Source organism: Caenorhabditis briggsae (genome assembly GCF_000004555.2).
Source record: "Caenorhabditis briggsae complete genome, chrV, whole genome shotgun sequence".
NCBI classification, from domain to species: Eukaryota; Metazoa; Nematoda; class Chromadorea; order Rhabditida; family Rhabditidae; genus Caenorhabditis; species Caenorhabditis briggsae.
In genome coordinates, this window is record NC_013488.2 from 7,670,440 (window position 1) to 7,697,829 (window position 27,390).

General features: G+C 36.8%; 8 protein-coding genes across 8 annotated transcripts in view; 7 read left to right on the plus strand and 1 right to left on the minus strand.

The window, feature by feature from the left end:
• CBG06781 overlaps window positions 1-758 on the plus strand; it is a gene marked incomplete at both ends in the record, with an annotated part of 3,302 nt that extends 2,544 nt beyond the window's left edge. Inside the window, 2 exons of the mRNA XM_045237299.1 lie at window positions 373-505; window positions 575-758. Coding sequence (XP_045093309.1) covers window positions 373-505; window positions 575-758 — 317 coding nt within the window. The remainder of the gene's footprint in view (window positions 1-372; window positions 506-574) is intronic.
• Window positions 759-2,192: 1,434 nt separating this feature from the next.
• On the plus strand, window positions 2,193-8,294 carry CBG06782 (the record flags this gene model as incomplete). The annotated part of the gene is made up of 20 exons (XM_045237300.1): window positions 2,193-2,285; window positions 2,330-2,479; window positions 2,523-2,606; window positions 2,659-2,992; window positions 3,036-3,158; window positions 3,202-3,411; window positions 3,456-3,640; window positions 3,688-3,965; window positions 4,615-4,717; window positions 5,084-5,170; window positions 5,217-5,550; window positions 5,595-5,717; window positions 5,771-5,974; window positions 6,020-6,195; window positions 6,242-6,516; window positions 6,562-6,763; window positions 7,316-7,471; window positions 7,519-7,854; window positions 7,901-8,130; window positions 8,171-8,294. 20 exons carry the CDS (start codon window positions 2,193-2,195, stop codon window positions 8,292-8,294), a joined length of 3,807 nt encoding a protein of 1,268 aa, XP_045093310.1.
• Window positions 8,295-12,697: 4,403 nt separating this feature from the next.
• CBG27380 lies at window positions 12,698-13,696 on the plus strand (the record flags this gene model as incomplete). The annotated part of the gene is made up of 4 exons (XM_045237301.1): window positions 12,698-12,820; window positions 12,882-13,037; window positions 13,082-13,417; window positions 13,460-13,696. 4 exons carry the CDS (start codon window positions 12,698-12,700, stop codon window positions 13,694-13,696), a joined length of 852 nt encoding a protein of 283 aa, XP_045098577.1.
• Window positions 13,697-14,911: 1,215 nt separating this feature from the next.
• Window positions 14,912-16,951, plus strand: CBG06785 (the record flags this gene model as incomplete). The annotated part of the gene is made up of 2 exons (XM_045237302.1): window positions 14,912-15,034; window positions 16,832-16,951. The coding sequence occupies 2 exons, from the start codon at window positions 14,912-14,914 to the stop codon at window positions 16,949-16,951; spliced, it is 243 nt and encodes an 80-aa protein (XP_045093311.1).
• A 1,811-nt stretch (window positions 16,952-18,762) lies between these two features.
• CBG06786 lies at window positions 18,763-25,532 on the plus strand (the record flags this gene model as incomplete). The annotated part of the gene is made up of 4 exons (XM_002647626.1): window positions 18,763-18,873; window positions 18,924-19,079; window positions 19,129-19,464; window positions 25,299-25,532. Coding segments are annotated over 4 exons (837 nt in total), but the record flags the coding sequence as incomplete, so codon positions are not given.
• CBG06787 lies at window positions 19,643-19,910 on the plus strand (the record flags this gene model as incomplete). Its single annotated transcript, XM_002647627.1, has 2 exons — window positions 19,643-19,749; window positions 19,793-19,910. The coding sequence occupies 2 exons, from the start codon at window positions 19,643-19,645 to the stop codon at window positions 19,908-19,910; spliced, it is 225 nt and encodes a 74-aa protein (XP_002647673.1).
• Window positions 23,101-23,611, minus strand: CBG06788 (the record flags this gene model as incomplete). The annotated part of the gene is made up of 2 exons (XM_002647628.1): window positions 23,101-23,251; window positions 23,517-23,611. The coding sequence occupies 2 exons, from the start codon at window positions 23,609-23,611 to the stop codon at window positions 23,101-23,103; spliced, it is 246 nt and encodes an 81-aa protein (XP_002647674.1).
• A 357-nt stretch (window positions 25,533-25,889) lies between the features above and the next one.
• CBG29117 lies at window positions 25,890-26,196 on the plus strand (the record flags this gene model as incomplete). The annotated part of the gene is given in 2 exon segments (XM_045237303.1): window positions 25,890-26,015; window positions 26,035-26,196. The coding sequence occupies 2 exon segments, from the start codon at window positions 25,890-25,892 to the stop codon at window positions 26,194-26,196; spliced, it is 288 nt and encodes a 95-aa protein (XP_045100834.1).
• Between the last annotated feature and the right edge of the window lie 1,194 nt (window positions 26,197-27,390).

Sequence of the window (27,390 nt, forward strand, 5' to 3'; positions counted from 1 at the left end):
AGAAGTGAAACAGCAACCGATTTGTTTATGTGTTGGGTGAACTTAAGTTTGGAGTCGGTAATAAGTCCTAGATCACGAATATTGTCTGAAGAATCAATAGCTGAGGAGGAGATGAAGAGGAGAGCGTGCTTGTTTCTTGAACCAAGGAGTAGAAGAGAAGTCTTTGTATGAGCTAGAGGAAGCTTATTGTTTGTGGCCCAGGTATCTATAGTGTTGATTCCAGATTGTAGAAGGAAGGGATCATGGGAATTGAGTTTTATGTCGTCAGCAAAAGCAGAGAAGTGGAGAACGGTGGGGATACTTTCAAGAAGATCATTAATGAAAATGATGAAAAGGAGAGGTCCAACCACTGATCCTTGCGGAAGTATATAGCTCCACAGTATGCAACGTTCCCATTCCAAGCAACAACTCATGGTTCTGATGCTCCGTATGTCTTTGGTGATGCAATCGTGAGCCCGTTCAATCCAACTGAAGAGCAATTAAAAGTGATGGATATGATGGGGCAGTTCGTAGAAAATTTCGTCAAATATGGGTGAATTCTAAAGGGATTACGGAAAGGAACTTTTAATTTCAGAAATCCAAATGGCAAAAATTGCATTGGGACATGGGAGAAGTACAATCTCAATCAACCAAATGGATATTTCAAAATTGATTATCCAAAATGTGAAATGAGAGATAACTTTCAAAATGGACGTTTGGAAATTTACAAGGAAATCGAGAAGGATGACGTTAGATATCGAATGTTCCTGTTGAATTAATCTGTTTGAACTGAAAACCGGGATATCATTGTTGTTCTATGAATAAAGTTCCCAAAACTATTTGAAATAACCTTTTTAAAACATAAAAACCTTTTTAAAACATAAAAATTCTAGAGAGGCGTCTAACTTGATCCAGAAAGTCCGTCAAACTGTGGAAGGAAGTCTGGCTTACGCTGGGCATAATTAAACACTTCGGGGTGCTTCGGTACTTTCTGTTCAAGTGAGACACCTTCACTGTTGATCGGAAAAAATTCTTTAATTACAAAAAATTCTGATTAGAAAAATTCTTGAATTTTTCTGCAAAAACTCGAAAATTTTCTTGTAAAAAAACAAAGTTTTTAACGATACCCTGTTTTTTGCGAGACTTTTATTTGGCAGAATTTTGATATTTTCGACTAAACTTTTTTTTAAAAGACAGGACAACAAATATCAGGAAACCAGGACCGAGAAAGTTCTGAAAAAAGCCCGGCCCGGCCCGGCCCGCTGCATGAATGCTTTTTTAAAAATTTATCTTTTAAAAATGTAGCTCTGATTATTTATATTTGCAAGGCTGTCGGCATGTAATCGCCAGAAGTTGAAAAAAGAAACAGTTTTTGGACGGATATTGGCTAGGTTCTGATCGGAACTTGCCGAAAAACGGCTCTATAGCGGACCATGGTTAGATTCTGATCAAAAGTTGAAAGTTTAAATACCGTAAAACCTCTAATAGAACGACACCCAGATCCGTCCCTTTTGAGCCTATATATCTCATTTTCTGTGAAAGATATCAAAAAGTGGCTTACTAGTAAAATGTTGCTGATATCCTGATAAACATTTTACTAGTTAACCACTTTTTGATATCTTTCAAAAGAAATGAGATATATAGGCTCAAAATGGACGATCCGGGTGTCGTTCTATTAGAGATTTTACGGTAATACCAGTGGGTGCGCGCTTCTCCACAAAAGGAAATCGTTTAGTTTTGGATATTTTGGATCAATGCTGTTTTCATACCATTTTATATTGTGGGTGGGTTATTTTGCTCTTATATGAATCCTGAATAAAAGGAGAATTGCTAAATTCTAGTTTTGGACTGATTTGAGGAAACATCTATGAAAACATCAGGTAAGAAACTTGAATAAATATTGTGAATTTCTCCCAGAGAGAGAGAGAGAGAAAACATGAAGAGTGATCGAAAGACGTAAACCATCGTTATATTTCAATTCGACGACTCCAACATATTCACCTACACACCGAAAAAATTTCATCGCTATGAACTGTCCACTTGTCTAATTCTCCACTCTTTCTTGTTTATTTGTACTTTGTTGATCTTTTTCTTGTCTGTCAGGCACACTTTTTTCTGTGTGGTTTATGTCTCGTTTCATATATAAGTGCGCCGTTTCTCAACAGAAAAATATCATTTGATTTTTTATCAGTGTTGTTGACGCTGTTCTCATAATGGGTGGGTTTCTTTCTCATTTGGAGCCCGAACAAAACCATGAAGTTTTAAATGCCAGTTGTGGACCAATTCGAGGAAACATCTACAAACATGTTAGTTTGATAAAATCGTTTAAAACTTTATAAAATAATTTCAGGGAGAGAAAATAGTTGATGGTTATCTTGGAATACCATACGCGAAACCTCCTGTTCGGTTCGAAAAGCCTGTGGCTGCTGAAAAATGGACCGAACCTCTCGATTGCTACACGTACGGTCCTGGATGCCCACAGTCTGGAAACTACGCTGTCGTGGGTTTTATTCTTCAAAACTAATCGAAAAAATTTTTTTCAGATGTGTCATGACTGGATGACATTCGACGAGGAAAAATGTTTGAACCTTAATGTTTTTGCTCCGAGATGGAAATCTGATGAGTTTGTATGTAACGACTTTCGAGATTTCGGTCAAAATAATTTCCTTGTGGTTTCAGCCAAATGGATTACCTGTTTTGGTATACATCCATGGCGGTGGTTTTGAAATTGGATACTCGGGTTATCTCAATGACCGTTCGCTAAGTGGAACTATTCCACTCCGAGATGTAGTGGTTGTTACTATCAACTACCGTGTCGGTGCGCTGGGATTTTTCACTACTGGAGATGACGTGGCAAAAGGAAATTATGGCCTGTGGGATCAAACGCTTGCACTACAATGGATTCAAGATCATATTGGGTCATTTGGTGGAGACCGAAACAATGTGACGATATCCGGAGGAAGTGCTGGAGCGATTAGTGTTGACATGTTGGCATTGAGTCCCCATTCAAACAGTTTGTTCTTATTGATTTTAACATTTCTATCAATATTTTTCAGAACTTTTCAAACGATTCTATTCTTTGTCTGGAACATCTTATTGTACGATTGCAGTTCGTTCCAGTGAAGACGAAACCCACGCGTGTGAAGTTTTCGCAAAGCACCATGGCTACTCTGGAAACGGTATCTCTATACTTCACAAACTCACTCGAAACATTATTTTCAGAGACGAAAAGCCTGTTGAAATGGTATCAGTCGCAGGATGTTTCGATTTTCAGAAAAACTGCCGAGATAGAACTAGATTTTTCTGGTTTCTTGTTTTTCGTCCCTAACTTTGATGGTGATTTCTTCCCGAAAGCATTTGAGGAGTTGAGGAAAGAAGCACCAAACTTGGATGCTATGGTTACGGTTGGAGAGTATGAAGGACTTGGAATGAGTTTGTTATATGAAATTTGTTATGACTGAAAAATTATACTACAGTGACTGGAAATCCAAAATGTACCGGTTCAAACGACCCCTTGACAAATCTGAAATCGATTATAGCGGATTCATACCGTTCTGAAGTGTGCAACAATCATCAGGAGGTTCAGAAGAAACTTCTCGATGCTTACACTGAAAACGTAAATACAACCGATCAGTCAGCAGTTGCCAGGAAACTTGTAGAGGTATTAATTCTCGGATATGGACTATGTTGCATTTAATGTCTTTTTAGTTCCTAAGTGACTACATGTTCAACAAAGCTTCTTTGCAAACAGCTAAGTCTTGCACTACCAATGGGAATAATGTCTACTTGGCATCTTTCGATTATTTGAACACTGAAGGAGATATCGACCCGCAATCTGCAGCACTTCCATTTAGAGCATCAACTCATGGATCGGATCATCCTTATGTCTTTGGTGATGCAATTATGACCCCGTTCAATCCAACAGAAGAACAATTGAAAGTAATGGATATGATGGGACAGTTCGTAGCGAACTTTGTCAAATATGGGTAGGAGATACATTCAAAGCTTTCGATCGGTCGGGAAGTTCAGCCGAACGACCGATTGAAGTAGAAGCCCTATATAGATTAGGAAATCAAAATTTTTTTTATTTATTTTCAGAAATCCAAATGGCAAAAATCAAGTTGGAAAATGGGAAAAGTACAGTCTCAACCAACCAAATAGATATTTCAAAATTGACTATCCAAAAAGTGAAATAAGGGAAACCTTCCAAAATGGACGTCTGAAGGTGTTTGACGAAATCGAAAAAGATGACCTCAGATATCAAAAATTTTTGGGATCTTCTGCTTGAATTTTAAAGGTTTTTTATTTCAAAACGATTGTTTTCAAAATAAAGTTTCTGTTTGGATTATTGGAACTGGTACCCTTGATCTAGACTAAAAAATCTTGTTATTTGATTCAAACAGACACCTTTCGATTTTCAGTTTTTTTGACACATTTTGTTCCTTTTTTCACTTTGTTTTGACAGTTTTTTCAACGATCTCATAATCCAGTTCAACATGATCTTTCACAGGTTGAAAATGATTTTAAAAACAACCAAATTTGAGTTTTTGAAACTGAAACTCATTCCCACTAACTTGTCATGTCTACATTTTCATTTGTTTTCTATGTCATATTAAATTTTTCATTCGCCTCTAGTATAGATGTGTTGGGAACTCTAGCAGGTAACAAGGTTCCTGATAAAAATACACAAGTTTTAAATGCACCATGTGGTCCCATAAGAGGAAATATTTATACTTTTGTAAGTGTAGATTCTAAACTTTAAAACTGAAAAATACTTTCAGGGCTCAAAAATTGTTGATGGCTACTTGGGATTCCATTCGCAAAACCGCCAATAGGAGATCTCAGATACAGAAAACCAGTACCTTTTGATAAATGGACAGAGACAAGAGATTGTTATGAGTATGGTCCTGGCTGTCCCCAAACCGGACAATTTTCCGGGGTGAGAATAGATTTCAAGATTCGCCGTAAAACCTTTAATATAAGGGCCAGCCCTTATATTTTTCGTGTATTTTTTTTTCTTCAATTAAAGGAGCCCTTAAATTTCGGGGGGTTTTTCTAATACAAGTTTTACGGTATCTCTAGAAAAGTTAATCAGTGTTTTCAGCTAACCGCCACAAAAACCTGCCCGTTCTTAGAAGACAACTGCCTAACATTAAACGTTTTTGCACCGAGATGGAATTTGACCGAATTCGTAAACTTTTTTCCTATGAGTGTTTCATTTGATCTCCTATTTTCAGCCCAAAGGATTACCGGTGTTAGTTTACATTTACGGAGGAGGATTCGAGATAGGATACACTTCTTACATGGATGGATATGCAATTACTGGAACAATTCCACAGAGGGATATTATCCTGGTTACCATGAACTACAGACTAGGTCCTATGGGTTTTCTAACCATTGCTGATGGTGTATCGAATGGAAACTATGCATTGTGGGATCAGACTCTTGCTCTTCAATGGGTCCAGGATAATATCGCTGCGTTTGGAGGTGATCCAGCTATGGTGACTCTTGCTGGAACTAGTGCAGGATCTGCGAGTACTGATTTCCTATCGTTGAGTCCTCATTCGAACAGTGAGTACTCAAAAATGATATTGAAAGTGCGATATTTTATTCAGAACTATTCCGAAGATCTATTCAAATGTCTGGAACTGCCTTCTGCAATTTTGCGATTCGACCGCAGAGAGTGGAAGCATCAGTGGGACTGCAGTATGCTCAATCCAAGGGATACGCTGGAAATGGTTTAATTTTTTGAAAAAAAAAACACTTTAGGATAATACTTCGTGATTTTCAGACTCACAAAGTTTGTTTGCTTGGTATCATGCCCAGGATCCTTCCAATTTCAAAGGCGGTTTCCGATCTAAAGAAGCAGGAGTTGTTCCATTTGTTCCCAATTTCGATGGAGACTTTTTCCCAAAACCATTCGATATTCTGAGAAAAGAGGCTCCGAAAAAGGAAGCTATGATCACAGTAGCAGAGATGGAATCCGTTGGAATGAGTTTATTTGAAAACTATCAATCATTATAACGTCAATAGTTTTCAGTAGTCTTCAACAAATTATTCGCGGAGCCATATAGTAATTTTGGACAGTTTGTGGATGAAACATATGGATTAGATGTTACCGACTACTATGAAGATGTGAAGAAAAATTTGACCAATTTCTATTTGGGAAATGTGAGCCCATTGGATAGAAATGCGACTAACAAGCAAGTGTGTGATGTGAGTTAAAAATCATGGAACGGAAACAATGGTTGAAATTGTTCAGTACGTCAGTGACTCTGTATTCAATAGTGGAACCCTAGACTCTGTCAGATCTTATGCTAAATATGGAAATAAGGTGTATTTCGGATCTTTTAACTATTTCAACAAAGTATCTACTGATATGGCTGATGTGTTGCAACCATTCAAAGTGGCGTCGCATAGTTCTGATTTCAAATATTATTTCGGAAGTGGAGTGATGACTGATTTCAAGCCAAATACCGAGGAAAAGAAAGTGATGACAAGTGTTGAAGACTTGATGGCTAATTTTGTAAAATTTGGGTGAGTTGGACATAAAATTTCGGATTCCCGTCTGAACATTTTCAGGGATCCTAATGGAAAAAATAAAACCAAAACCTGGAAACCTTACAACTTGTCTCAACCATTGAAATACTACAAAATAAGCTATCCAACCAGTGGAATGGCCGATAACTTCCAAAACGGACGCCTGTCGCTTTATGATGACATCAATAAGAACTCTAAAAAGTATCAAGAAATAGTTTACGGTTTTCCGAAACTATCCAAGAAAGTTAGTTTCCAAAAATCCGGTTGAGGTCTCTTTTTTCTTTTCTTTTTCTGCAATAGTTTCTCACCAGATATTGTTTTTTTTTGGCGGAATAAATTATTTCAATGACTAATTTTTTTTCTTGAATATAAAAACAAATGGAAAAGCGGAACTGATTGTTGTTTTGATGAATTCGAGAACCGTGTGAAATCATCGTTACCAAACTTCTTTTTTTAAATCACAGGTCGTCCAGATTTTTAAATTGTGTCCGACTGTTCAATTATGCCACTCCAGCCTCCAAAATAATCCTAACTCCAAATCAACTTATTTTTAATAAAAAAAACAAGAACACTTATTTTGAATCTGCAAATTTGCTATTAACTGATACAAACGGAAAGACGGAACTGATTATTTGTTTTCAATAATTCAAGAACCGTGGAGAATTATCGTTACTGAATATGTCTACGGAATTTTGAAATCATTCACGCTTTGTTTGCTGCCGGAACTTTTCCTATATTTTTTCTAATTATGAAGGTAACTGAAAAGTACCCTACTCTGAAAATAAATAATGTTCAGGCGATTCATTTGAAAAATCAAAAAAGTTCAAATTTGGCATTCAAACTGATGAATATCATAAACTTCTTTCAAGCTAGTGAATCTTTGACACATCTCGTAACAGGATTTGCACTAATATTCCCAGTTCTCCATTCCAAGTTTAATTTTTTTGTGAATGTAAATTCTATACTTTTAGAGATTTGAAAAAAAACATAACTTTTTAGGTTATGGGTAGTTTACTAAACGGATTTTGGATTGGCGATTTTCCGATTACTGTTCTTCTTGGTATTTGCCGTATTCTCGTCTTCACTAATGTCATTGAACTGAAAAAAATGCCGCTTTTTGTTAAAATTGCATTATCGACAATATTTTCGTGGTCCATATTTTTGACTATTTATGGTTCATACACCCAGTATTTTATTTTTGTAACACCTGGTTGGGATTACGACTATAATCTCTCAGTAATTACATTTTTCGATACCCAAGAAATTATCATAAGTTTCACATCCCTCCTACTGTCATATATATGCTATATATTCACGGCGTATTTGATTTATACTGTACGTTGAACATCACAGTGTACTAATACAAAATAGTGCTTTTCAGAAGAAAAATCTGTCAAGTAGTGTACAATCCCGCAAAGACGAAATTCTAATTCTGGTTCAATCCACATTAGTCACTGGCTACATTTCCATACTCATATTAATCTGGCACCAAACATTTTTCCCATTTATGTCTTTTATAGATATGACAAAAACAAAAATTCAAGCCGCAATGAATTTTTGTATACTACTTCACTGCTATGTCAATCCGATTTCAACATTTTTTTGCAACAAGTTGGTGAAAAAAGAAAAAGAGAAATGATTTGAATTTCAGATCGATTCGTGAAGAGTGCCTGAGAATTTTGGGGATCCGGAAAGTGGTCCAAAAAAAAAGTATTTCGGTGTCAGGAATTTCTACACGTCGACTAACAGTGTCTACTGTGTCAGCAATCGCATAGTTTAAGAACTAACACATTTGTGCTCATTTATATAATTAAAAAATCCAACAGTTCATGTTAAAGCTATCACCGTGTATACGTTTCTATATCTTGAACTGTGGCAGACAGCCTGCACCAGTCAGCCGATCGTCTCTACAAATTTCTAATAAACGAATCGTATAAATGTATATCTTCGCCGAGCATATATCTTCACAGGTGGATCGCGCAGAACACTATATGGGCGCATTGTGGCCCATACTGCGAATGCGCGCATATAGCGTTCGTTATGCCCGCTATTGGGTTGGTGGTTGCTGGTCGGTGGTGGTGGGCGTCCAGTTAGCGGGGAAAGCATATGCCCCGTCCGTGCTCGCATATAGGATTCATATTCCGTAAACACTCTGATAGAATGTCTCCCCCAAACCGTTAACTTTGAGCCCATATATCTCATTTCTCATAAAAGATATCAGAAAGTGGTCAACTGACAAAATGTTCATTATAAAATTAAAAACATTTTTTTAGTTGACAACTTTTCGAAGTCTTTCACAGAAACCGAGATAAATTAGCTCGAACTTGAATGTTCAAGGGGAAGGAGTGGGTCATTCTATGTGTGCTCACGGAACCCTGTGGTTTTCAAATACCGTCTCAGGGAATTTTGGACAAGCAAACGCTCAGGGAATTTTGGGCAAGCAAACGGCAAGTTGCGAGCCATTTGGCAAGTTGCTGAGCAGAATCAGCAAGTTGCTGGGCAAATTAGCAAATTGCTAGTGCTTGTTGATCTTGTTCGAGGAGGGTCGTACATCAGCAAGTTGCCGCATGCATGAAACTTGCTTGCCGTTGCTTGCCGTGAAAAAAGCAAGTTGCCGTTCTCTTACTGCGTTCAGATGGCATTCAAACGGCAACTTGCTCTATACAATAGCAAGTTGCTGACCCGAAAAAACGGCTTGCCGTTTGTCAGCGGCAAGCAAAATTTTCGGGTTAGCAACTTGCCGAAAAATTCCCTGAGCGGCAAGTTGCGAGCCGTTTGGCAAGTTGCTGAACAGAATCAGCAAGTTGCTGGATAAATTAGCAAGTTGCTACTGCTTGCTGACCTTGTTCGAGGAGGGCGGTACATCAGCAAGTTGTAGCATGCATGAAACAGTTTTAGCAAGTTGCTATTTGCTTGCCGTGAAAAGAGCAAGTTGCCGATCTCATGCTGCGTTCAGATGGCTTTCAAATGTTTTCGAATTATTGATTTTTCTTTTGTCCTATTTTGTCCTATTTATCCTATTTTTTGCTTGATTTTATTGTTTTTCAAACTACTTCACAACGAAATGGAAAGAAAGCTTGAAGGTAATATTGAAAGTGTATATTTCTAGGAAAAATTAATACTTTTAAGGTTTAGACAGCTCGGACTAAGATCATCGAGGAACAAGAAATTTGTGGAAAATTCGAATTATAGGACAAAAACATGTTATATTTTGGATCGAACTCTATGGTTTATCATGTGGATCCAGGTAAGACTTGAAGCGTTTCATTGCAGAAAAATATGTCAAGGAAGTGATAATATTAACCGGAAGAAATATATCCAAAGCTCGTCAGAAAATTTTATAATTTCTCCACGATATAGTCATCAAAGTTCGAAATTATCATTATGATACGATCCACAAAGAACGAGTGGTTTTATCAAGTTAAATATCGAAGAACAACTGGAAAAGCGAACGATTGAAGCATCGACACAGTGAGTTGCTACCTTCAAAAACAATCTTCAGAGCTTTTTTTTCAGTTATCACACTATTTCTCACAGCCGTGCGACAAGCCTTGCATTTGCATACAGTAATGCCTACGTATTTGCAAGAAACTGCCTACGTATTTGCAAGAAACTTCCTCAAATTCATGGAAAAATTTTCGGATTTAATTTGAACATTGTTCCCTTAATTTCCCTTACTGTATACCCTCCACCTATATGTAGTTGACTTCTTTTTTTTCCTACTATTGTTTTCACACTCTGTTTCCTCAATAAATATGTCCTAAATAAATATGTCCACTTCGAAATTATGAGAAAAAAACGCTCTTAATTCGGCAAGTTGCCATCTAGATTTCATGAAGAACGGCAACTTGCTTTATAAAACAGCAAGTTGCTGACCCGAAAAAACCGCTTGCCGTTTGTCAGCGGCAAGCATTTTTTCGGCTTAGCAACTTGCTAATATTGGGCAGCAACTTGCCGAAAAATTCCCTGAGAAGGAGACAAATTTTCATAATGAAACATCTTTCTAGCCATAGTTACAGCCAATCAAAGTATTACCCGTTATTGATATATTTGCTCCCTATTTTTCTTTTTCTACCGGTTACATCTTTCCTGTGTCAAATATCTAAATTATCCCGTTTCCCCTCCCCTACTCAGATCGGCCTCGTGAGTGGCATTTTTTCTGAGTCTTTCATGTCCTGCCCTCTAATGTTTTATTACACCTGATCAACAAACTAATTAAATTAAATTAAATTAAACAGCCGAAACGACCCTGGGGGAAGAATAATTAGGCTCTGCCCCTTTTTCTGTGGTCGCTACTCATAGGGGAAATCAGTGTCACTGTAATCTTGCTTGTTCACCTATTTTCTTGTTACAGTATATATTTCGCTCATTTATTTCGACAATCGAAAAAAAAGTCACAAATCTGATCAGTTATACATTGGGGTAATTAAAGATAGCAAAGTTACAGTAGTCACTTTAAGCTGCGTGTTGGAACTCCTGATACCGAAACACTCTTTGTTGGGATCGCTTTCCGAATCCCCAAAATTCTCAAACACTCTTCACGAATCGATCTGAAATTCAAACATCATCGCTTATTTCTTATTTTACCCACTCATTGAGAAAAAATGTCGAAACTGGATTGACATAGCAGTGAAGTAAATAGTATACAAAAATTCATTGCGGCTTGAATTTTTGTTTTTGTCATATCTATAAAAGACATAAATGGGAAAAACGCTTGGTGCCAGATTAATATGAGTATGGAAATGTAGCCAGTCACTAATGTGGATTGAACCAGAATTAGAATTTCGTCTTTGCGGGATTGCACACTACTCCAGAGGCTTTTCTTCTGAAGCAATATTTTTGTAATACGCTGAGAGTTTTAACTTACAGAATAAATCAAATACGCCATAAACATATAGGCTATATATGACAGTGGGAGGCAAGTAAACCTTTTAATAATTTCTTGGGTATCGAAGAATGTAATCACGGGGAGACTATGATCGTAATCCAAACCAGGCGTTACAAAAACAGTGTATTGGAAGTATGGTCCAAAAAATAAACAAAAAGATGGACCACGAAAGTATTGCAAATAATGCGAGTTTAACAAAAATCGGCATTTTCTTCTGTTCAATGACCTTCGTAAAGACGAAAATACGACAAATACCAAGAAGAAAAATTACAGGAAAATCGCAAATCCGACATAAATTTTGAACAGTTCCCATAACCTGAAAAGTTATTTTTTCAAATATCTACAATTATATAATTTACATTCACAAAAAAGTTAACTTGGAAAGGAGAACTGAGAATATCAGTGCAAATCCTGATGTGATGTTCTACTGTCGATTTTTCGAATATATCGCCTGAATATTTCTTATTTTCAGAATATGACGGTTTTCAGTTAGCTTCAAACAAAACATGAATGATGGGACAGACTAGCGTTTCCATATTTGGGTTGATTTGAAATAAAGATTTTTGAGATTGAGTTGAAATAAAGATTTTTGAGGTTGACATGATGAATAGTCAGTTCGTCGTTACCACTCAAAAAATCTGGACGATCTGTGACTCAATTTTTTGTAGACATTTTCATTATCGATAGTTCCCCACGGTTCTTCAAGGTATGAAAACAGCAAAAAGTTCCGCCTTCTGTTTGTGTTTTAGTTCCGAAAAAATTAGTCATTAAAATAATTCATTCCGAAAACATTACATTTAGTAGGACAATTTTGCAGAAACCGGAAACAGAGACATCAATCGGATTTTCGGGAAACTGCCTTTCCCTAGGATACCATTGTCTCTAGGCTGAAAATGAAATAATAAACATTTATGAATTTTGTCTGATCTTTCGAAGCAATCACTTTCACTGTTAGGTAGTGGTCCTCTGAGAACAGACGAGTTTTTGTGCATGTGAGCTTCTAACAGTAAGCCAAACGAACATCAAGCCAACTTCTGAGCACTTATTACTAGTAGTTGTTTTCTTGTAAGTTTTTTTTGATTTAGTTTGTTTCGTTCCTGTTAAGGTCGGGCTTCGAAAAATTGGGCAAAAGCCTGGTCCAACCTTGCCTGCCTTCCCGTTGTGTTTTATGAACACCAAAGATGTAGATTCGAAATATGTGTTCTTTGTTTTTCATTAACATAATAACAGTGGTGAGAATATTTTAGATGTGCAAATGTGTTTTCTTATTTTTCACAATCATTCACCTAAATGTCACCGAATAAATCATTGCCCCTTTTTAAACTAGATGATGACTTAGATACAGTCATATACGGTGGTATATACACAATTCTTTCGGCTTTAACGTATCCTTTATATTTCATTGTGATGAAGGTGAGAACATCAAAAGAACATTTTTTGACACCAACCTCTAGTTTCTTGTTTCTCATTTCAGGCAATTCATATGGAAAACCGGTCAAACTCTAGTATGTCATACATTCTGATGAATATCATAAATTTTTACCAACTCGGTGAAGCTGTATGCCATTGTTTTTCTGGTCCTGTTCTTATGTTTCCTATCATTCGTGCGAAGTTTGATTTCGCAGTCAATGTAGCATATCTTTATTTTTTGAAAAGAATAATTACAAGTTCCAGGTTGTGGGATCTACTTTGAACTCATTCTGGTGTTGTGATTTTCCTGTGGTGACACTTCTAGCATTCTGTCGAATCCTAATTTTTACAAATAGGATTGGCTTGAAATCATTTCCAATTCTTGTAAAATTAATTTTGTTAGCAATCGCTGGCTGGACACTTTTCTTAGCTATTGGCGGATTTTATACCCAGTACTTCATTTTTGTAACACCTGGTTGGGATTACAACTATACGCTCCCGAGTATTCCATTTTGGGAGTATCAAGAAATGTTTATCAGCTTTACTTGCATTCCATTATCCTACATTGCTTACATTCTGATGGCGTACTTGATATTTGCGGTAAAATGAAGAATATCATCTGATAACCGAAGATAATTGCAGAAGAAGAATCTGTCCAGAAGTGTTCAATCACGAAAAAATGAAATCTCCATTTTGGTCCAGTCAACGTTTGTAACTATCTATGTAACTGTATTGGTTCTTCTTTGGCATATTTCCTTGTTTCCTCCTCTGATGGCTTTGATTGATATGGAAAACAGAAGAAATCTGGCAATTATGAATTCGTGCTATATTCTTCATTGTTATGTGAATCCGATTGCAACACTGTTCTGCAATAAGTGAGCAGAGAGATTTTCGAAACCATGATTTACGTTTTATGGTTCAGAACGATCCGCGAAAAATGCTTGAAAATTGTGGGACACCAAAAATCTACTCATAAGAAAAGTGTTATAATATCCGGAGCATCTGCAACTTTCCCCCCAAGAACCAGTGTTATCACCATAATACGAACTTGACTTTATTATAATTTTTTGTTTTTTGTTTCAAATGTTCTTTGAGATAGTGAACACTTCAGGAAAATGAGGAAGTCTACAAATTTGCAGTGTTCCCACAACGGTGTTCAGTAAATGAAAAATAAGATACATATTTATTTTGAGCCTATATTTTTGGTGTTGTGCATTGGCTCACGATTCATTATCTTCGAGAAAAAATGGGGTCTTTCGTTAATTAAGATTCCTTGAAAAAACTCGTAAAAATAACTGATGAAACGTCTGGAAAGGCTCGTTTCAGCACTGGTGTTCGGTATTTTTTCATGTCTTTTCAGAAAAGTCTCGGGGTTAATTTTAAAGAAAAACAAAATTTCTGTAATAAGCTCGCCATACACGGAGTTTCATTGAGAAAACATTTTTTAACATTTCAAATGTGCACAACCCGGGATGGGCCGTGGAAGTCTTGCGGGCCTGGTCAAGCCGACTGGATACTGATTTTTCAATTGTCGTCAATTTTTTTTTTGGTTAAAAATTTCTTCTGAAAATAAATGAAACCAGGTTTTTTTACTTTTATGAATACACTCGAGTTAGCTGTTAAAGATACTCTAAACATTCAAATTCACAAATAATTCAATGTTTTTGTTTTATAAAAAACTCTAAACGATTTGTAATCAAGTTCTGGATTCTATTTTTAAGTTCCTGAGATTCATGATGCTTACGTGTTAATGTTAACGTCTATAAATTCAGGCGGCCCAAAATTTCACACAGTTTCAGCTGTCAACATTTTTTATAATCACAACCCACCACGCTCAAAAACTTTATATAACTTTTGAGCCAACTAAAAAAACTAACTTTGTTATATAAAACCAGGTTTATATTAAATTCCTTATTCGAAGAATTTGTCTAACTACACGTTCTGGGCAGTGCAAATCGGAAAACATTTTGCTCCTTTGATTCATAATATCACAAGATCCCTGAAAGTTCTCACGGTGCCCGCAAAGGTTTCTGCTGAAATCGCAACACAAAAAAGTTTTGATTTCTTGGATTTCACATCGTTTCTTTGAATAAAATGTCTTCTAACACTTCGAACTATCTATTTCAAACCAACGATGATTTTGCAATGATTGAGTATGGTATTGCTGACTTTGTAATAGCAGCACCACTATTCCCGTTGTTTTTTGTAATCATGAAAGTAAGAAACACAAATTTTCAATTTTTTATTTTCTTCTCTATTTTGAGACAATCTACTTGAAAGATAGGGAAAATCCAAATATAGCTTTGAAACTGATGAATCTAGTAAACTTCTGCCAGCTTGGTCAAGCCATATCTCATTTTATCAGTGGACCTGTTTTAGAAGCTACATTGGTTTATTGAAAGATATAGAATGATACAATAGAGGAGCTTTTATACTGGTTATATGATAAAGAATTTAATAAAAGAAAGTGATTGCGGGGGATTCAATGCACATTTCCCGGTGAATCACCATCAGAAGAGTGCGATTTAGCACACTCCCGGCTTTAGAGAAAAGAAGACACAACGAAATTTAAAATTAGTTCTCCATTGGTCCAATTGACACTGAAGAACTGAGTGACTACGTCTTCGGCGTCCACTCGCCTCTTGTAGTACTGTTCTGCGTCACATCGTTAGTGCCTTTTCTCGTATCGTCTTGGCGAGCGTTCGAAGGTGTGACATCTACGGGGTCCATGATTCTACTGAATACGTCTCGTAATGTCGTTAACGTCGCGTCTTTGTGATCTAACACCTCGGTGGTCTAGCATGAAAGGTCAAAATCTCTCGTTGGAGAGAGGCTCCGGGCGGGAAAAGCGTCCTTGTCGGTTCACTTTTGATCGGAGCAAGAAGTTAAGTTCTTCTTCGTTGCTGCTTATCATAAAAATAAGACTTACGGTTTGAACAATCCATATTGTTCGGAGGTGAGCTGCAAGCTCGGGTGCAACTGATATCTGACGTGCTACGAGCGCTGTCTTATAGCTTTCTTGTCCTCGTTCAGATGCGTCAAATGTGATCGTCCTCACCAAGTCCCGACCACTTCGTTCGAATGATTTGGACCTGCTAATCCTGTGTCCACCAGCTCCCCAAGTCTCAAGTATGCCAATGACTTTGTTGACTATATCAGGAGCTGCCAATCATGTCTGGTACTGCATGCCGCTTGCGATACAGTAGTGAATATTGCAACAGCGAATAATAGGAGTGTAGAGGTACCAATGTAGAAACCTGCCACGCGGGACTTTGAGCGACCGGGGTTTTCAACCCACGATGCACCATGTTTTAGAACTACATTGGTTTTTTGAACGATATAAAATGATACAATAGAGGGGCTTTTATACTGGTTACATGATAAAGAATTTAATAAAAGAAAGTGATTGGGGGGATGCAATGCACATTCCCCGGTGAATCACCATCAGAAGAGTGCGATTTAGAACAGGACCAATGCTCATATTCCCCCAAATACATCAAAAACTGGATGTCATTCTCCGGGTATTTCAACCAAACTTTCTCATTTTTTAATTATATATTTTTAGATCATTGGGTGCACAATGAATAGTCTCTGGATATGTGATTTCCCAGTGATGACTCTTTTAGCTGTCTGTCGTATTCTCATTTTCTCAAATGTAATTGGTCCCAAAAAGTTTCCGCTTTCAATCAAGGTCATATTGACCACAAATAAACCCTGTATAATTTTTATGGGTTTCAGAAAAAAAAACCTGATTAGTTGTCATCAATCAAGAAAGAACGAGATTGGAATTTTGCTCCAGTCCACTTTTGTAACTTTGTATATCACTGGAATGATATTTGTATGGCATCAAGACTTGTCGTCATTTGTTTCCTTTGTGAATATGGAGGTTCAGAGGAATCAAGCAATTTTGAATTGCTGTTTGATCCTTCACTGTTATGTGAATCCTGTTCTAACATTAGTTTGCAATAAGTATGGTTTGAAAAAGCAATTTCAGAATAATTTAAAATTTTTCAGAACAATTCGAGAGGACTGTTTGAAATTTTTGGGGTTTCGAGAGAGGAGACGTGTCGCATCTGTCGTAATTTCCAAGTTGTCTTCGATACATCCAACGGAAACCCGTGCAACGGAAACTAACCCAAATGAGATTCCCCACTACGATAAATTTCCTTTTTTTGTCGTGCTCAATAAATTTTTTGTATTTGTTGATTTCTTTGTACTTTTGACTTCTTCTAAGTTATTTATTCTTCGAATTTATTTCGGAGAACGCAAATAAAAACGGCGTCAAATTATCATAGCTTCTAGAATACGTCACTTTTGGAGGTCTTTCACAAAATGACTCCGACCCCAAAAATACCGAGGAACCCAAATTTCAGAGATCGTCTCTTATCTCTTTCATAAAGGCCGTTACCGTGAATTTTTGGAAAAAGTGAACATACAGATTTTGACAGAGGGTTTAAAAGGATGTCAACTAACCCTGTCAAAAAATGAGAAATGTCTGAAAGACTTTCTGAAAACACAGCTCTTGTAAGTAGGGGCACATGTGCCAAACATTTGCTGAGAGTGTTCTACTCAGGAAATTTTGGGCAAGCAAACGGCAAGTTGCGAGCAATTTGGCAAGTTGCTGAGCCCAATCAGCAAGTTGCTGGATGAATTAGCAAGTTGCTACTGCTTGCTGACCTTGTTCCAAGAGGGCGGTACATCAGCAAGTTGTAGCATGCATGAAACAGATTTAGCAAGTTGCTATTTGCTTGCCGTGAAAAGAGCAAGTTGCCGATCTCTTGCTGCGTTCAGATGACATTCAAATGTTCTTGAATTATTGATTTTCTTTTTGTCCTATTTTGTCCTATTTATCCAATTTTTTGCTTGATTTTATTGTATTTCAAACTAACTTCACAACGAAATGGAAGGAAATCTTGAAGGTAATATTAAAAATGTATATTGCTAGAAAAATTAATATCTTTTAAGGTTTAGACAGCTCGGACTAAGATCACCGAGGAACAAGAAATTGGGGAAAAGTCGAAAACCTTCAAAAACAATCTTCAGAGCTTTTTTTCAGTTATCACACTATTTCTCACAACCTATGCGACAAGCCTTATCTGAAGTTGGATCGCATTTCGAAATTTGTTTATAAAGTAAGAAACATTTCTCAAGCAGTTCGTGAAATCTTATTTTCAGAAGTTCTTGCATTTGCATACAGTCCACTCCGTGAGAACCCTCTGCTATAATCGTTCGTGATGCGAAACGTTGAATATAATTGAACGTCGAAATTTTTCTTGAATGTCGAAGTTGATGGAAATTTAAGATACACATTTAGAAGAACTCAAAATGCGAAGGAATGCCTACGTATTTGCAAGAAACTTCCTCAAATTCATGGAAAAATTTTCGGATTTAATTTGAATATTGTTGCCCCAATTTCCCTTACTTTGTACCCTCCACCTATAGTTGACTTTCTTTTTTCCTACTATTGTTTTCTTACTCTGTTTCCTTAATAAATATGTCCTAAATAAATATGTCCACTTCGAAATTATGAGAAAAAACGCTCTTAATTCGGCAAGTTGCCATCTAGATTTCATGAAGAACGGCAACTTGCTTTATAAAACAGCAAGCTGCTGACCCGAAAAAAACGGCTTGCCGTTTGTCAGCGGCAAACATTTTTTCGGCTTAGCAACTTGCTAATACTGGGCAACAACTTGCCGGAAAATTCCCTGAGTAGATGTAAAAATCTACTGCTGATGTCATCTAACTAAAATTTCTGCACTACTGAATTTGAACTCATTTTCAGAGAGAATCGCGTCTTGTGTTACAGTGAATCACTTGTTATTCTCGATTATTTTTTCTTTTTTATGAACTACAAATACTTCTGGTGTGAAAGAATTAGTATTAAAACGAGGGGAATATTTTGATCCAATAATTTTCATCCGAAAAAAAATCTCATGGCGCTGTCTAATGAGTCATCACTATTCGTTTTCAATCCGGATGTCGAGATGAGAAACTTTGGATTTGCTTACTGTATAATTACCGTACCATTACCATTTTTATTTTTTCTGGTTATCAAGGTAACATCTCATAAAATTGAATGGTCCCGGGAAATTGGTCTAACCTTCAGGCACTCTATTTGAAAAATCGGGAAACAGCAAACATGACATTCAAGCTTATGAACATCATCAATTGCTCCCAACTTGTTCAGTCCATCACACACTTTTTAACAGGACCTGGTCTGATTTTTCCCAATATACAAAAACGTTACGGATTGTTTGTGAATGTAAGTCTCTAAGTTTTCCGATAGTCAAAGTATTTTCCGAAGCATTCAGATAGTCGGATGCACCATGAATACGTTCTGGATTGCTGATTTTCCAATGATTTCTCTTTTGGCTGTCAGTAGAATCTTGGTTTTCACCAATAGAATTAAAACCACTCGATTTCCAAAGCCAATGAAAGTTCTTATATTTCTATCGTGGTCCTGGATCGCATTTGTTCTAATCTACGGATGCGCTACTCAAAATTTGATCTTTGTGTCGCCAGGATGGGATTACGATTTTAGTGTTCCTTACGCCGAGTTTTTCTCAAATCTGGAAATTACATTGAGCCTCTCTTGTTTGGCTATTTCGTATACATCATACATTTCAATTGCATTTTTGATTTACAAGGTACGGATGAAATAACATGAGAACATCTCTTTATTCCGAAAACTAAACTCTTCAGCAAAAAACTATTATGAGCTGCGTTCAATCCAGAAAAAATGAAACCATGATTTTACTGCAATCGACTTTAGTAACCGGATATATAACTGCAATGATTTTTGTCTGGCATCAGGCATTATTCGCAATGGTCTCTTTCATCGATATGGAAAGTAAAAGGAACCAAGGGATTTTGAATTGCTGTCTGATGTTTCATTGTTATGTGAATCCCACAGTGACCATCCTCTGCAATAAGTAAGAAATTGTGAACCGCATTTTTCATGTACTCTATTTTCAGATCAGTCAGAGAAATTGTCCTGAAAATGTTTGGAATTGAGAAAAAGGATATCGAAAGTCAAAATGTAACCCGAATATCATCAATTCTTCCCACAATAACTGTCACAAATGTTTTATAATTTTCGTACTTTTCTTTTGAATTTTTAAAAGCATTTTATTTACATATTTCTGAATTTAACCCAACTTCTTTGAGAATTCTTCATTATGCACCAGCATGTTTGACACGCCACTGGCGTTTTAAACAGCTGGCTGGTGCGCTTTCGGAGCGATAAGACCTATTCAAAATGTTTTGTTCGGATTTTTTAAATTCAACATTTCCAAAAGTCGGATGCGAATTAACAATGGAAAATAACGATAAAAAGGAAACGGAGCTCATCCGTCATTTTTTCACAAACGGGAAATTTCAGTCAACCTCCCGCGTCTCTGTAGCGTGCGGTGACCCCTTCTATTCCTCTGATATCGGTTTTTTGGCCGCTATGGTTGTAACTATTATTAAACATAAACCTCGAAATAAGAGAAAAGCTCTCTCGGCCTTGAAAAATAAAAATGGCGGTAAGAAATCCAAATTATCTGAATATTCCAGTAAGCAAGCTGTGGATGATATAATTGAATCTGTGGATGATATGTCTAACCCATTATATGAACTGCTGTCCAATGATTTCAAATCGAAAGAAGAATTCACTGTGAATGATATTGCAATGATGTTTAAGTCGCTGGCTGAAACGATTCTCAAGCTTCAATCCCAAAACACAATGTTGAAAAACCAAAACTGTATTCTAAATGGCAATTTGTCAAATCTTACGGAGAAAGTTGATGGCTTGGAGGAGAATCTCAAATTGTTATCATCTCAACCTAAAGGATCACCAAAACCTCCTACTACATTAATTAAAACTTTTGCTTCAGCTGTCGCCTCAACCATCTCTGCTCCAGAATCCCAAATCACTTTCATGCGAGCTGCCTCATTGGCTAACTCTGAAGATGCACGGAAATCGAATGTGATCATCAAAAATATCGACCTTTCGGAAGAAGCTATTGAGAAAGCTGGTGCTTGAATGCGTCTCCCCGCCCAGACCTCTCCAAACCAGAACTCCAGAAATATCGACAATCCTGGAAAACGTTGATCCAAAAGAACAACGAGGCAGGTCAAACCATTTACACGGTTCGCAATCTGGAAGTCGTCAAAGTTGTCTACAGAGAAAATCAGGAGCCGTGGCCATGGGCCAAAAAACACTCGATCCCAGAAAATTTCTAAAAATTGGTTACACCAATAGCTGCTCAATTAAGAACAAAGTCCTCCAACTCGATCTATGGTCTTCTAATTCCAACATCGATATTCTCTGTTTAGTGGAAACTAAAATTGATTCAAACTATCCTGACTCCCTGCTATCTCTTGATGAAAAATATGCTGAAATCCGGAAAGATCGAAACAGACATGGCGGAGGTCTATCTGTGGATATCAAAATACATGGCAAAACTACAAGATTAATTGTAAGTTATAATCCTAATCACAACTACTGTTTTAAGGACCTTCGAGAATCACTTAACATACTCTTGTCAACTGAAAATCCATCTATTATCACTGGAAATTTCAATTGTGCCCATGTTGATTGGAATTCATATACAGCATTTGATTCTCAATGCCAGTCACTGTTGGACTTTTCGCTTTATAATGGCCTGACGCAATTTGTACAAAATCCAACAAGACTCGAACCACCAAATATATTGGATCTTGTGTTCACTAATTCCATGAACATTATTCGTGATGTCATTGTTGGTGAGAAATTCAGTGACCATTGCAGGATTGAGATTGATATCTTTATATTGCTTAACTCTATTTCACCCCTCAAATCAACGAAAAATTTCAAAAAAGGAGATTTTAGATCGATGAATTATATTCTATCAAATATCGACTGGGATTTACGATTTTCAACAATGTCAATTGATGAAATGTTTGATGATTTGAGAGAAATAATTCTGGAGCTTATTGAATCTTTTGTACCAACAGAAACTCATCGAATTCATAATATAATTTATTCCAAAGAAACCAAACAATTACTAAAGAAGAAATTATTGATTTGGAAGAAAGCAGGTAACTCGGAAGAGTATAAACATGTTTCAGCACTATTCAAAAGGTCACTCGTGAAATCTGAAGAAGAAAGAATCTATAAACGTCTGAATTCTGGATCAAAAAATTTTTTCGGATTTATGAAATCGAAATTTAAAGGAAACAGTGATATACCGGCAATACGATATAAATCTAATGAGAATGTTATCATGAGTGATGAAGGAAAAGCCGAAATATTTGGAGATTGCTTCAGTGAATTTTTCAACATTGACAAAGATATCCTTCCTGATACAGGGAATCTAACTTCTAAGTTCAGCTCAGATGTCATATTCACGCCGGAGAATATCGAGATATTACTATATAAACTGAAACGCCGAAATAATACTTTTCCGGATAGTATCCCGTCAATATTTCTGAAAAGAGCGTGTGCTCCTCTTGCGATTCCACTATGCATTATATTCACAGAAAGTTATCGAGTTGGAAGAATACCAAAATCTTGGAAGGAGGATTGTTATGCCGCTTCATAAGAAAGGCTCCCGCTCCGATCCTTTAAATTATAGACCAATCTCTTTAACATCCAATATATGCAAGGTTATGGAGAAGTTGATACGAAAACATCTAGTCCAATACTTATCCGAAAATAATCTATTATCAGAAAAACAATTCGGGTTCCTTAATCAGAGAAGTACAATTTCCCAACTGATCGCCTACCAGAACAAGCTTGTTTTCAATTCTTTAAATGGGTTAGATACCCATAGCGTCTATATTGATTTCCAGAGGGCTTTCGATACAGTGCCGATAAACAAATTGATTCATAAGTTGGAAAGCTTTGGAATATCTCCCAAACTAAGAAATTGGCTTCATTCATTTGTCACGGACAGAAAATTTCAAGTCAAAATCAATGATATACTATCGAAGGAGAGGCGCGTATTGTCCGGAGTCCCGCAGGGCTCTGTTCTTGGGCCTACCCTCTTCTTGTTATATGTTTTCAGAATTTTCAAAAAATTCGGGTTCAAGTTGGCACGTGGGTTCAAGCGAGGGGGTCAGAAAGCTCGCCCCAGCTAACTCGTAGGCCAGCCGAAATTAACTAATTCAAAATGACACGTGGATTTCACGTGGTTGTTTCTAATGTTTTTTCAACGATACAGAAGGCTATGAATTCGTTTTTTTTCGGTGAATACTGCTCCATTTATGTTGCTGTTCTCCCTAAATTGCCCGAGAAGGGCAAGGCAATATATGACCATTTATTCAGATTTAAACATATAACAAGAGAGATAACAATTATTATTAGACCCAATTGATCCATGCGACTTCTCACGATGATCCATCCGACTTCTCATGAGGACAGCTCGTGTCGTTGTTGTCTTCGCAATCGGATCCCGGATTCTGGTTGCTCTGAAAATAGAACGAATTATTGAATTACTTCTAATGAACAAATAATAATTATGGAAGAACCTCAATGCATTTAATGTCACCTAAGGACATGACATCCGAAATATATATGAGATAGTATTCCTACAAATTTTATCCAAATGTTATGTCAGGGTTATAATGGCTCATCAAAGTTTACTCACATCCATCATCGAAGTGATATCCTTCGCTTCGTTGTAAACTCACAGATTTATTGGCCGACAGATGAGCGAATGCGAACGAAGATTACTTCAGCTTCTTCTTGATGCGGAGATCGTTCGAGTGTCCGCACTTCTTATTTCTGCAGTTGATGGATAACGTTCCGAGATCAGAGTTGTTTGCCATTTTCGAGTTAGCTATATCATTTCCTTCTTTGGGTATTTCGTATCTGTCATATTTGGTTATCACTTATCTAATTTTCATGCAAAAGAAATTGAGAAGCAATCAAAATCGAGCTAGCCAAATTCGGTTGTTATTTCAATCCACATTTATAACCAGTTACCTGACACTAATGATACTTGTCTGGCATCATCAAATTTTTGGTTTCATCATGCCCTTTGATTTGTTCAGCCTGCGGGTTCGAACGGTTATGAACGGATTATGGATTCTACATTGCTATATGAATCCTGTTATGATTTTGATTTTCAATAGGTAAGCCGCCAAATAATTTTTAAGAATTTTATTTCAATTATTCAGACCAATTCGAGAAGCTTGCCGAAAAGTTCTTCAATCATCGCGTTGTGGGTTCAATATTAAAATAAATGAAGCATCTCCAAAACAGTAAAAGTATTAACATTTTCAATTTTTTCTAGTTTTTGTTTGTTGATTCTCAGAGATCCATGTTCAAATTCCAAGAATGATTTTTACTAATCAGTCTTTCTTTACAAACGACCCGTTTTCATTTACAAAAAAACAACTGACTTCAGAGGAGAACGCCTGACATCTAACAAGGTTTTCAATCAACCCTGTTTTTTTTCTTGTTTTTACGGTTGATCTTCAAGCTCCTGACAAAGCCTGCGCCGATCCTAGCACTCATCATTACGGTAATTAAAGGAGGCCAGACACCAAAAAAAAAGTTTTCCTGATATTTTGCATAGAGAACCCCCATGAGGGGTGGAACTCATGACAGGCAGCTCAGGGGTACAGCGCCGCAACCGGCTGAGCTACGGGGGCGCGAAGGCGCCTGACGACCGATGGACTACATAACCGCGGCGCGATTTCGTCCCCGAACTGCCCCCGAAATGTTTGCTGTCTCGCCTCCTTTAAACTAATTTTCATAAACATAATGCAGTTTCAATATTTCAGACTCTCAAATTGAAAAATGCTCAATCACCAAACATGGCATTCCGATTGATGAATATTATCAACTTCTGCCTACTTGGGCAAGGACTTGGGCATCTAATAACTTTTCCTTGTCTAATGTTTCCTAATTTGTTGAGAACTTTTGAAACCGTAGTTAGGGTAAACATTTCTACATCATCTAATTTTCCTTATAAATTTTGTTTCAGATAATCGGTGGAATCATGAATACGCTATGGATCTGTGATTTGCCAATGGTAACTTTGCCAGCCGTATCAAGAGTCTTACTATTCTCCAACACTATTCCAACTCGCCAAAGCGACAGGATCATAAAATTTTTACTCGCTTTGTTACTATCATGGATATGTATTCTTTTAGTTTATGCCGTTTCATTTCGATATATGATGATGTACCCACCAACATGGGCGTATGACTACGATGTTCCATTTTGTCATTTATTTGATACTCTGGAAATTTCGTTGAGCTTCCCTTGTATAATTATTTCTTTTCTTTCTTACTCATCCATTGTGTACCTTATCTTCGTGGTGAGTCATAAATTGTATTTTTTAGGTGGGGGACAGGAAAATGAAGATTATTTCGAAATCTGTTAATACAGATACGTCCCTCGATAAGTCGAACCTGTGGTTTTCACTCTGGAGATACCGCACCTTACTTTAACTGCAAAAAAACAACTCCGAAGAACCACCCTCTTTTAAATGAAAATAGGTTTCAGGCAAAAAATCTGAAAAGTAGTGTTGCCTCCAGAAGGAATGAAATATCAATTCTATTCCAATCTACGTTTGTAACTGGATATATATCTATGATGATATACGTATCGCATCCAGCTTATTTCCCTATGTTCCAGTTTATTGAAATGAATGATCAAACGAATCAGGCTCTTCTGAATTATATGTGGATTTTGCATTGCTATGTCAATCCGTGCATGCTCTTGGTTTTCAACAAGTGAGAATCTTCATGCCGTTTGATTTCTAGAAATTAACTTTTTGAGATCTATTCGAGAAGATTGCTTTCGACTTTTGAGGACTGGGAAAATCGACCAACCACCAAGAGCTGCTGGGACATCAATCGTAACCATGAGCTAATTTGGAGACTACAAATGGAATAAAGATTTCAGTACATATTAGCACTGGTAAAGAAACCAAAATGTACACAAAATTTTTTGTGATTTGTTCCCCACACTATTTGTTCTCGTGTGTCCTATAGCCGTAGTTTCTGCCAATGTTTCTATAAAAATCTCGTTGTTTTTTCTTTCTGTGCCCCTGTCTTGTCGTTTTTCATGTTGTTTTTGTTAATTTTTGCTGTGATGGGAGCTTATTTCTCAAACTCTGAAGCCGAAAGGAGTCTGAAAGTATTGAATGCAACATGTGGTCCAGTTCGGGGGAATATCTATCAACATGTAAGGGAACATACGGACTTTTTTCTGATTATAGTATTTTTTGTGCTTTTAGGGAAATCAAACTGTTGATGGCTATCTCGGCATCCCATTTGCTAAGGCTCCAATCGGTTCGTGCAGATACAAAAAACCAGTGGCAGCAGATAAATGGACGGAGACACTCGACTGCTACAGTTATGGACCCGGATGCCCTCAATCTGGATTTTATCCGTGTTAGTGAGCAATAAGTGTATTTTCGAGGCCCATACTCCCAGGGGGCATCGAAATAGGGGGCATCGTGCTCAAAGGGGGCATACACTCATAGGGGTCACTAACTCATAGGGGGCATCCTGAAATTGTCTTTTAGGGGGCATCCCACCATGTCTCATAGGGGGCATCGGACCAAATGCTCCCAGGGGGCATTGATAGTCTCATAGGTGTCATTGAGATCAATTTGAGTACATGATTCTGAATATGATGAATTTTTATTTTTACATCTTTTTCGTAGTTTTTTGAGGAAAACAAACACAATTGAAGACTATCGAAGGTGTTATTTCGGAGGGTCAACTGGGTAGAATTTCGGCCAATAGTTCGGGGGTACAATGATTCGGGATTACAACTCATTTCATTCAGGGGTACAATGCTTGTGATTCGGGGGTACAGTTTTTTTTTGAGGGAGTTTCTGAATTTCTGAATGTCAGAGCTTGAAAATCTCAGAATTCTCAGAATTTCAGAACTTCAGAGCCTGAGAATTTCAGAATGTTAGAATTTCAGAACTTCGAAATCGCAGAACTTCAGAATCTCAATATTTTTGAATTTTTTAAAATTACGACAGAAAATTTTCACTTCTCATTGTCACATTGTTCTATTTGATGTTGTGTCATATTTCTCACTCATTATGAAAAAAATTGTGGAAATTGTGCTGTGCTGAAAGGCATTAGTTTTTTTTGAATTTTTGAATTTTTGAGTCTCGAAATTTCAGGAAAGCATACAACGGAGAACTGTAAAATAATCTTGACAAGTTTTACAAACTCAGGACTTTAAAGGGGGACTCCGACCAAAAATTTTTATTGCCTTAAAATGTTTCAAAAAATATATTTTTTCCTAATATTATTGCAAAAAAATTCAAAAAAAAATCTTGATAAGTTTTACAAACCAGGACTTTAATGCTTAATTTATGTTTTAAAACTCAGTCGATACTTTCCTCTACCAATTTTTCTCAATTGCTTTTTTTTCTCAATTCTATTTCATTTTTTTCTGCTTCTCAATATTCCTTCGGTTTTTCCCAATTTTCCCTTTATTCCTCAATTTTTCGTTTTTTTTCTCAATTTTCGTGGTAATTGAATTTTTTCTCATTTTTTTCATAATTTTCTAGATCATTGAATGGAGGAAACAATCACAATTTAGTGATTTACACACAAAAATTCAAAAA